Raw genomic sequence first — 11,718 nt, 5'->3', positions numbered from 1 at the left:
ATTGTTGACTTCAGAGCTGAGCAGCTGTTGTTTACCAGCAGTTACTGATAACTTCAACAAATGCAGTGGAGTTTTTTTCTTTTTAAATAAATTTTCCCCTTGGCTTCTCTAGGAGGAGACATAGAAGAATGCAAGATTTACTTCCAAAGAAGCTCATAGAACAAAGCACATTATTTTATGGTTCTTGAGCCTCACTGAAAACCTTCTTAAGGCTATAAACCCCCTCAGGCACACACGATTTGGCATATAATTTCAGGGTCCCCTTTTATCCCCGCTGCTGGATTTGGGATTATAAACTCCGGTTGTAACTGATGTCACTTATCTATTCTTGTTTTCACTTGTACAACTGCTTTATGATCACATCTATAAACACAAAGTAAATTAATAGATGAAAACACATGAGATGCTTTAATTCTGTCTGAATCCACATACGAATAGTTGATGATATGCAAGACTATTCACATTTTGGAAGTCAGAGAAGGCACAATCATTTGAATCAGTTACTCCCCAAATCAATGTTATTTTTCTTATATTTTTCCTCTCTATTCATTAAAAAATGAACATTTAGTAGTTCTGGTGTCCCATGTTAGCAAATCTGGCCATGAGCTAGTCCTGCTCTAGGAAGAACAAACAACTCTGACTAATAAAACAAGAATATCGTAGTCTCTTAGCACTGGGTTTATTGGAGGAGATGGTACTGGTAGCCTCAGATTCATGTCTATGTCATAGTATCATATTGAGTTAATGGGATAAATTTCTTTAAATGACTCATACAATGAACTTAGCAAAAATCTTTAATGTTCACCTTCTCATTTCCAGACCAGATTGAGGGAGCCAAAGCTCCACCCCCACCATGGAAGTCCCAGCCCAGAAGAAACAGTAGCACTGGTCTAGTATGACCATCTGGTGCTATGATGCAACTTAACTCCCAACAGACTAAAATCGTTATTTATTATTAGTAATCTTTTTATATTAAAGCATTATACCAGTTCTTGTGATAGATGTTCAGATTTTAAAAGAGCACCTCAAATTCATGTGGGAATACTAGAAATATAATATGAAATCCTGTTTTTGGACCTTTTACGGATGTGCTATAAACATTAATGCATTCTTGCAACACCCTGAAAGACAATAAATATTATCTTTCCTGGTTTATAATTGACTGAACTGAGTCATCAAGGGCTGATGTGAGTTTCTCAGCATGGAGCAATGAGTCATAAAGAGAGTTGGTTTGAGGCAGGATTTGTTGGCAGTCGTACTTTAGTTGTCTCCAGCTGCACTGGATAGAGCAAATTAATTCTCTTTAAATTCATTCACAAAATAATATTCCTATGGTTATTTTCTAGTTTCACAACAATGTAAATATGTTCTAGTTTAAAACAGCAAAAACAGTCCTTAAACTCAAGGCCCCTATCTCATGGAATTCATGGTCCAAAGTGTCTCTGACACAGTCAGATATTTCCCAGGCTCCAAGGGTGTCTCAATGGCCTCATTAAGAAGACCTTAATCACCAACATCTACAATGTAAGAGGTGGCAGCACTTAACTTACTGAAGGGTTGGCTCCTGTAGTATCTCACTGTTCTGGCCGTATTTGCAATCATGCGCTAAAAGGAATATAGAAAAAAAAAAGAAATTCAAGTAAGCGTAGAGTACAATCCAAAAAGGAAAACAAACCATTTCTGCAATACTTGGTACCATGAGAAGTGACATGTTCTGAGATGTTGACTATCTGAAGGCAACTAGCTGATGTATAACTTGTTTAATTATTTCAAAGGGGTACCCACATACATACAAGGCATTTTCAGGTAAGGAATATTAATGGCATAACTCTCATAATTGTTGGCCAGTTCCCCATGATGTAAAAAGCATCTATCATGCCTGAGACTGTACATTAGTGCTTTTTCACCATCCTTTCTTGAGGTTGCCATGAATTTGTAAGAGAATCTGTAACTATCCTAGATTTGGAGAAGGGTTAGCTTGTCAAGTTCCTCACAGTAAATAAGACTCACTCATGAGGTATGAGATTTTATTGACTGAACAGCAAGTCAAAATATTCTACCTTTACATTTTTGCTACACACTCTGTATTACTGACCTCTCTAATCTTCCAGCAAAAGTTTGCATTTTAATGTTAATCCTAATGATTTGATTCCCTCCTTTCCTCCTTTCTTCTTCCTTTCTGATTATAACACTAACATATACGCATCTTAGAAATTCAGAAAATAGGCCAGGCGCAGTGCCTCATGCCTGTAATCCCAGCACTTTGGAAGGTCGAGGCGGGTGGATCACAAGGTCAGGAGATCGAGACCATCCTGGCTAACACGGTGAAACCCCGTCTCTACTAAAAACACAAAAAATTAGCCAGGCATGGTGGCAGGCGCCTGTGGTCTCAGCAACTCCGGAGGCTGAGGCAGGAGAATGGCGTGAACCTGGGAGGCGGAGCTTGCAGTGAGCCGAGATCGTGCCACTGCACTCCAGCCTGGGTGACAGAGCGAGACTCCGTCTCAAGAAAAAAAAAAAAAAAAGAAATTCAGAAAATACAGAAAATGTTAAGAGCAAAGTAAAAATCACTTAGAATATTACTTCACAAGAGTAATCTTGTTAATATTTTGGCATATAGCCTTCTTATATTTAAAAATACATAAAAACATGTTTTTCAAAAAATTTGAATTCATATAGTACATACATATTTTATTTTGATTTGAAATTTTTCACATTGCATTGTGACTATTTTCCATGCCATTTGCATTTTAAAACATTTTTTAAAAAGCATGTATTCAACCAAGTGGACAGATTCTAATTTATTTGACCTTTTAAAATTTGGTCACTAAGTGATCATCTTAATTTCTTTGTGACGTTTTGGTTGCAATAAAGACTTAAAAGGGAATCTTTTGTGCTAAGCTCAATTAAAAACAAAAGAAGAGAGAAAAGAAAATGGACAGAAACAGAGACTCTTATCCCCTGGGGAAAAACACTCATGAGACCTACTCTCCATTTCTTAGCCAGAATGTCACGGTATTTGAACAATAGCTGGCACTCCTGGTCACTATGTATGTTTCAGGACACCTTACTGCTCAGGCTCTAAAGGGCGCCCTGTAGAGATAATAGATTAATTACAACACTAGCAGAAAATTGATAAGGCGCCACCCAGGGAAAGAGACTCCCCGATCTCTGAGCAGCTATGTAATTCTAGTCATCCCTTTCTTCTCTCACGGACCCTTGGCTTGCCAAAGTATAAGAAAATGACTTTGAGAAAGCTTACATAGCGTAAAAAAAAATCATAGATGAGTCAAGGCCTTACAAATATATTATCTGCGAGCATCATAATACCTCACTGAATACTACTGCTTTGAGGACTCTAGCAAGCCTGAGGTGACATGTACCTGCATTGGATAATTTCGCACACAAAGAGGCAATCGGAAAAGTTAGAACTTCACTTCGTCAAAGATCCTAAAAACTGACACATCCATCTGTTGATCAGCATGAGAAACATATCACAAATCCCTCCCAGAAAACGTAACGTACAATGTATAATTAGCCCTTGATATATGGAGCCGGGAAATAAATAGTAACAATGATAACTTCCCTGCTAATTTACTTTTAAGTTGTTTTTTCACTTCTCTAAAGGCTTTGCATCTGAAGGACACAAGTATATTCCATGTAGAATTATTGTAATTCTTCAGATATTGAATGGAGTGTAATTACCGAAAACCCTGGGAAATGCTGCCAGTATGCCCCTCTGAAGAATAATAAAACAATTAGCAGGGGTCAGAAACCTCTTCCTATACCATTTTGTAGGGAGTAATTGTTCTGCTTTTTAGTTTTGAAAGCTAAAACATTTCATTCTGACTTTCGTTTTATGCTACTCTTTACAGCTATACTCTGAGACTTCATAATTTTTAGCTCATTATGTAGTTTAAAATGTGAGAACAATTGTTTAAATCAGTAATTTCCAGCCCTGAAGTTCATTCTACCTTTCTAAATCTTTGATTAATTTTAACAATGGTTTTAATTTTGACGTATCCTTTTTAATTGTTCTCAAAGATAACTTCAGTTTAACTTCGAAATCCAAATCTGGCTTTACAACGAGGTCCATTCTTTTCCTTTGTGAGGTCCGGACAATAACGTTTAATGGTGTGAACCCACAGTTATGATGTGTGAATCCAACTAGCATTGCTGGTCAATGCACAGTTAGAAATGCTTTCACAAAGCCAAAGAAGGGTTAACTTAATATTTTAACTTCACCTCCTTTTGCACCCATTAACACACGTAATATTAAGCAGTTACTGACAACTACACCCAGCTACAAGGCACTCTCCTGAGTTGCTGAAAGAGACTTCAGGAGTCACCTCCTTGAACCATCTCCAGAGTGCACAATACTATTTCTACAGCCTGCCTATAAACAGTGGCTCTCCAACTGTTTGAATGTATCCAGCAATGAGTAACTCATTACCTCCAAAAATAGCCTCTTTCATTGTTAGACATCTCTGATTATTGAAACTTATCATTTTGAGTTAAAGTCGTTCTCCCTTTACTTTTTGCTCATTTATCCTTGGAGCTCACAATGCATTTGCATAAGACTCCCACCGGCACCATGACAGTTTACAAATGCCATGGCAATGACCCAACAGCAAACACGTTTAATTTCTTTTTAACAGGACAAGTCTTCAAATACTTGACTATAACTGTTATGGATATCTTCACACCCCCAGATCTTTTCTTGTTCAGCCTAAATATTCTCAATTTCTTTAACAATTCTTCATAAGACAGTTTTGGTTCTCTTCCGAACCGTCTCTAGTACGCTGCCCTAGACTAAACAATTGTAAAGTGCAGAGAAATTATGATCTTTCTTCTTTCCTTGATCTAGATGATGCTATACTGGGCCTACAGTTAAAAAGAAGTCATGCCACTGACATCTGTTGAAGTATTCATGAATTAAACCTCTCAGCCTCCTTCGCTGAGCTGCTGTGTGGATGCAGCTTTCTGCTCTGTGCATGTACAGTTGATTTCTTGGACCAGAGCGGAGGATTTTAAAAACTAAAACCATCTAGTTAGAGTCTATCTTTCCACAAACTTCAGCCTATGTTATTTTTGACGGCAGACAGCTGTTTATTAATTGGTGCTCGCAGTCTAGCCTGGCAGAAATGAAGGTTAAAGAGATATAGGCTTCATTATCCAACTGCTGCAGTAGGGTTGAAACCAAAAATCACACCCTATGCTTCACGGTCCTGCTAGAGCAGGTTGGCCTGCCTGGAGCCGGCCAGGCAACTTTCTATAATGCCAGGCCGGGGGGGAATATCTGATTACTCCAAAGCACAGATTCTCATCTTTTTTTCCCTAGTAGCCAGACTGAGGTTTATGACACATTCCCATGAGCAAATAGCTCATTAAGACAGCAATTGGTAATTCAGGAGTAAATGTGGGGCAAACATGCCCCACATCAGAGTGCCTCCTTTAGAAGGCGCTCCGGATCGGTGTAGGGGAACAAATTGAACCCCCCTGTCGCCACACTTAAACTGATGTTTCTTGGGACTAATCGTAAGTACAGGTCTTTGGAGCTTATGTGCAGAAATGAATATGTTCCTACAGTTCGTGGCCTACATACAGGGCTTAGAGCTGGGCCCAACTGAAAGCTGATGAATTCCCCTCAGGACATGCACTTGAGGAGGGAAGTGCAGAAAGCAAAAATGATGTGGTGAGTGAAGAACCCTGTGACTGTGTCACGTGTCTATTTTTCTTTAGAGCTGAAAACAGAGGGGCACAGAAGTAGATGTCCTTCCTGGGGCCTGTGTTGCAGAGTGGAGGTAGAAGATCAGCAGGATTTGTTTTCCCAGCCTTGGTTACCACCCTTCTGATGTAGCAAAGAAACCAGCCCATACCAGCTAGGACTAGGAATTATAATGCATTTGCATAAGACAAGCCCCCCCCCTCCCCCGCCCCCCGGCGCCATGACAGTTTACAAATGCCACTGCAATGACCAGGAAGCTACCTTAGATGGTTCCAGGAACTCCTGGCCCCTTTTCCAGAAAGTTTGTGAAAAACCCACTCCTTAGTTAGCATGTAACTAGAGTAGGTATAAATAGAGCTGGCCAGCACTCTGTGAGTGCTACTCTGTGCTACCCTGCCTACGAGACAGCGCTGCTCAGGCTGCGGAGCAGCTGTTTTCCTGTATGCTGTTCCTCTCATGAATTTGCTATCTTTCATTGTCAGCTCGCTCTTAAATTCCTTCCTTAGGAAAGCCAAGAACTCTCCCCAGCTGAGCCCCAATTTAGGGGTCAGCCTGCATCAGAGTGACCAGTACAAAGACAGCATCCAGAGGAAGGGGTGACCACTGTCTGCACCTCGGCCTGGCATAAGCCAGAGGCTCTGAGGCCAGCATCCCAAACACAAATTTCCCTCAAGCTCTGATGCAGGGAATTTCCCTTGAGTCTGCTGAGGTGTCAGAGGTATCTTGTTCTCAGACTGGGCCTTTGTGGCCTGGCTTTCAGCAGGCGTCACCCTTCTGTGGCATCCTCCCCTCAGGAGCAGGCCAGCCAAGTTCCACTTTCACTCCTATAAAGACATGACATAGCCTACCAGGACTTCCTGGCTGTCTCTACCTTCCCGGCCAGCTTGCACTGACTCTTGTGCCCTAGTCCAAGTTCCCCCTTTGCTCTCCCATTGCAGAAGAGGAGAAGACTTTATTCTTCAAGTTCTGACCAGCAGGCCTTCCAGGCCACACCACCTCACTGGTGCCACTCTAGGACCTCCCGCTCCCAGACAGTGGCCACAGTAGCCTTCCTCTTAGCCTATTATTCTGCCTCTGCTCAGATCCCTCAAGAAGAGGCTCCTCACCGTCAGGCCTCTTCTAAATGCCTGCCCTCAACAGTTTTCATCTTTCCTTCTGTTGCCCCTTAAGATCTTTACAATCCTTGCTCTTAATGTTTGCCAGATTGCTTTTTCTTACATTTCTGCCTCTACCAATTTGATTCTGTCTCCAGACCTATGCCTATCAAATATAGGACCTTTGTTAATTATTCCTTGCTTAGCATGTGCAAAAACATATTTACACCATTTGATTATTTCACTCAGACCTCCACATATTTGGGACAAGAATTTTTTTTTCACAAGATCCAGAAATACACAGTGTCTCACCTAACAAAGATTGTGCCTGTGATAGCAACCCAATGGCAGGGCACAGTGAGGACCAGAGATAAAAGGGAACTGAAGCTGAACTAGCCTTCACTGTGTGCATCATTGAGGAGGAGCCCTGAGTCCTGTCTCCCTACAGATCTTTAGTATCCAAGAGGTGTGTGACATGCAGATACACATGTGTAACACACGCATGATGCTTACAGTATGTGGTACATATGATGACCATGGGAGAAGACAGTTCAGGTGCCTTTCCAGGCACGCGTAGAGCATGTATACCTCTATGTACTCAGGGAGGGACACTGGAGGACAGACGCAGCACCACAGGGAGGAGGGGGGACAGAATAATGTCCGGTTAAGAACAGAGGCTAAGGGAAAGTCATCTTTTATAATGTCTCAGTTATGCAAAATGCTTTGGGACATTTTGGTTAATCCAATTTTCTTTCCCTTTTTTCTTTTTTCTTTTTTTTGAGATGGAGTCTTACTCTATTGCCCAGGTTGGAGTGCAGTGGCACAATCTCGGCTCACTGCAACCTCTGCCACCTGGGTTCAAGAAATTCTCCGCCTCAGCCTCCTGAATAGCTGGGATTATAGGCGCCCGCCACCACACCTGGCTAATTTTTGTATTTTTAGTAGAGATGGGGTTTTACCAGGCTGGTCTTGAACTCCTGACCTCATGATCCACCCTCCTCAGTCTCCCAAAGTGCTGGGATTACAGGCATGAGCCACTGCGCCCGGCTGATTAATCCAATTTTCTAATAAAATAGAAAACGCTTTTGGATTTATTACATAAAATATTTGAAAAATGCTTTCGTGCACTAAGCCCAACACTGAAACATTAACATTTTATTCAACAAGTACTTCTTGCATACTTACGATGTGCCAGATATTTTTATGGGTGCTGGGGAAATAATGCGTCAGATATTTTTATGGCGCTGGAGAAATATCCGTGGACAAAACAGATACCTGGGCCAGGGCACTTACATTCTGGTAGGGAAGACATTGAAGAGCCAGGAAGATAATCTCAGGCTGTGAAACCCCTATCAACGCAAGGTTGTGTTGGAGAGTGCTGGGTGTGGCGGAACGGTGTTACAAGGAGGTCAGATACAGTTAGCACCACACGGAGGAGGGGAGATAAGGGAAGATGTGTGATCTTCTTCCCTTCCCTCAAGCATGGGCAGGGAAGACTATTTGGAGGAGGGGACCTGTGAGCTGAGGCCTGACTGACGAGAAGCCAGACAGCAGACGACTGCGGGAAGACAATTTCAGGCAAAAGTAACAGCTAGCGCAAAAAACCCTGAGGCCAAAAGGAGAAGAAGGCAGGTCAGTCTCACCAACTTGGACTGGATACAGAAAAGACAAAGTGTCAGATGAGGCTGGACAGGTTCTTAGGGCTAGTCTAGATCTTCTGATATTATGTCACTGCATATAATGTGGTTTTATTTTCCATTGATAAAACTGCATGAAGTTTTCTTTCCTGCATTTTTCTTTCTGACATCTTTTATTATTATTGTGACCTAGTTTTTATATCTTATGTGGATTTTTAATATTTCATGTGTTTATGTTTTCTCTTCCCAGCTGTAGGTAATCTCCTAAAGGCCCAGGGTTACTTTCTAGATGTTTCTATTTCTTAGTAAATTCTTTTGCCTGGACACTGCACACGTTATGTTGTTTTGAAGCACACCCTTTGGAAATCTGCATTTAGCCTGGCCTGTGAAATCTATACAAAGATGTAAACTCTCAAAGTACTCCCATAGATTTCTTTTGTGTTGGAGAGGTCTGGGAATAGGGTGGACTTGAACACGTAGATTTTTACTTAGAGATTCTTTTTTTCCATAGATTGAGGTAACAAGTGAAGTGCTCTCTCCATGAATCTTATAATAATATTATTGGTGATAGAAAACATATTGTTGCTAATTATGTAATGACATGCTTAGTGATACAAAAATAAAAGGATTCAAAACATTTCTCTTCCTTAATGAATTAGCTTCTGTAATGTTTACAGAAGTATAAAAGTTTGCCCTATGCTTCTCATTCCAAATAAAATGACTACCTTAAAAATCATATTTCTAAATAAATATACCTAAATATGGGTATGTCTGAAATAGAACCAATCTCTTATCAGCATGCTTTATGCAGCCTGGGATGGTGGCAGGCGGCCAGCATATTATCCTCTAATCTATTGCTAGTCTACCTCCTAAATGTTATAAATATTCATGTATCCCATAGAAAGCTAGGAATGACTTTATTCAAACATTATTTTGAATATTCCTTTATGTTCCCCCCAAATAAAAGAATGTCTGCTTTTTTTTGGCATAAGGATCAGGGTGTGAATTCTCTTTTGTTCATACCCATAAATCCTGAAAACCAATAAGCAACAAATTCTCTAATCCTTATTTCATACCTCAAGGGTGAAGATGTAGGAGATTGGTTCCATTTCAGAGAAATGTTTTGAATGAAGATGTACAAAATAAAAACACTTAGAGTTGGCATGGTGGTTTGCTGTGACTGTACAATGCTGCCACCAAGAAAAGGTATCTGTATTCCTGGCTACTCTGGTGACCTCTGCCCCTGGCAGGGGCTCCTTCTGGGGACCCAGCCCACCAGCCCCACAGAGGCTGCCAGCTCTGCTCAGCACCTGGGCCTTGATGATGGATGACTGGGAAGTGGCATTGACATCAACCTGAAAAGGAAAATGTAGCCTTTCCCAAGACCCACAGTAATAACAGCAGCCACTGATGGTAGTGGTGGTGATATGGGGGTAGGGGTGGGTTAGTTTATGGGGAGAAAATTTTGGAAACCTGGCAACATGCACCTTGCTTAGAAAACATAATCAAATCATTTTGAAATTTCATTTCATTTTCCGGGAACATCTAACTTGTGGGAGGACAATTCTTTTTTTTTTTTTTTTTTTTGAGATGGAGCCTGGCTCTTGTCATCAAGGCTGGAGTGCAGTGGTGTGATCTCGGCTCACTGCAATCTCTGCCTCCCAGGTTCAAGCGATTCTCCTACCTCAGCTTCCCAAGTAGCTGGGATTACAGGTGCCCACCATCAACCTGGCTAATTTTTGTATTTTTAGCGAGATGGAGTTTCACCATGTTGGCCAGGCTGGTCTTGAACTCCTGACCTCAGGCGATCCGCCCGCCTCAGCCTCCCAGAGTGCTGGGATTACAGACATGAGCCACCACACCCAGTTGGAAGGCCAATTCTAAAATCAAACTTTCTTATGGTAGAATTTCTCAAATGAGATAAAATGTATCATGTGGCTGGAACAGAGAACTAACAGTACTTTTTTGATATCCTTTCTTCCCTTCTCTTTCATATGAATAAAACTCCTCAACTTTCAGTGGGACACATGAATACTTCAAATAAGGGCTTCATGTTTTAGCCTTCCTTTCATGGGACTAGGTTTCTGAGCAATAAACTATGAGGCAAGTGGTGAGTGTAACTTCTTTCCTATCTTTAAAAGGGATGAAGCATGCCTTTACCTTCTCCTTTCCCTTTCCCTGTGGTTGGAATGTGGAGGTGGAGGTTGCCATCTTGAACCAAGTGGATGTAAAACTGGCAAGTGAGAAGCCTGGGTCCTCGATCGCATCCTGTAGCAGGGCTACCATACCCGCTTGAACTTTTTTTTTTTTTTTTGAGACAGAGTCTCGCTGTCTCCCAGGCTGGAGTGCAATGGTGTGATCTCGGCTCACTGTAAGCTCCGCCCCCTGGGTTCATGCCATTCTCCTGCCTCAGCTTCCCGAGTAGCTGGGACTACAGGCGCCCGCCACCACGCCCAGCTAATTTTTATTTTTTTGTATTTTTAGTAGAGACGGGGTTTCAATGTGTTCGCCAGGATGGTCTTGATCTCCTGACCTCGTGATCCACCCGCCTCGGCCTCCCAAAGTGCTGGGATTACAGGTGTGAGCCATCACGCCCGGCCTGCTTGAACTTTTAAGTGAGAAAGAAATAAGCTGATCTTGCTTATGCCATCATTAATTTAGGTTTCCATTAATGAAGCTGAACTGCTTGCTATCTTAGCTATTCATTGCTTTTCAGCAAAAGTGGACTCTGTGAGAGCAAGATGAGAAGGATCTCTTTCCTTAGTGCTAGGCATGGAGGAATCCACTGCTCTGGGTATGAAGTGCAGAAATGGGGAGAGGAATGGTGCTCTCCTAGTATCCACTGAATGTGACCTTGACTTTTCCTTGCAGGTTATGGATGGGACACCAAGATCTCAAAACCCAGATGAAACAACTTTTATCTACCCCAACAGATGGCTGACTTTGCATACCTTGCTATTCTTATTTGTTCAGTTTAGTTAACTTTGGCCATCAAAACTTATTTAAAAAAATTTATTTTATTTTATTTTATTTTATGTTCCAGGATACATATGCAGAATGTGCAGGTTTGTTACGTAGGTATACATGTGCCATTCTGGTTTGCTGCACCTATCAACCCATCTAAGTTTTAAGCCCTGCATGCACTAGGTATTTGTCCTAATGCTCTCCCTCCCCTTGCTCCCCAACCTCCGACAGGCCCTGGTGTGTGATGTTCCCCTCCCTGTGTCCATGTGTTCTCATTGTTCAACTCCCACTTATT

The 11,718-nt window shown here is 41.6% G+C and overlaps 1 protein-coding gene across 4 annotated transcripts in view; it reads right to left on the bottom strand.

Annotated features, from left to right (window-relative positions):
• Nucleotides 1–11,718, bottom strand: part of RAPGEF4 (Rap guanine nucleotide exchange factor 4) — a 316,916-nt gene that overhangs the window by 2,696 nt on the left and 302,502 nt on the right. For all 4 annotated transcript variants that reach the window (XM_054477049.2, XM_054477050.2, XM_054477052.2 and 1 more), the window contains one exon: nucleotides 1,551–1,605. In XM_054477049.2, the coding sequence (XP_054333024.1) occupies nucleotides 1,551–1,605 (55 nt within the window). The remainder of the gene's footprint in view (nucleotides 1–1,550; nucleotides 1,606–11,718) is intronic.

Source organism: Pongo pygmaeus, chromosome 11 (genome assembly GCF_028885625.2).
Source record: "Pongo pygmaeus isolate AG05252 chromosome 11, NHGRI_mPonPyg2-v2.0_pri, whole genome shotgun sequence".
Lineage (NCBI taxonomy): Eukaryota > Metazoa > Chordata > Mammalia > Primates > Hominidae > Pongo > Pongo pygmaeus.
The sequence above is the reverse complement of the archived record's forward strand: the minus strand, read 5'-3'. Positions and strand labels throughout refer to the sequence as shown.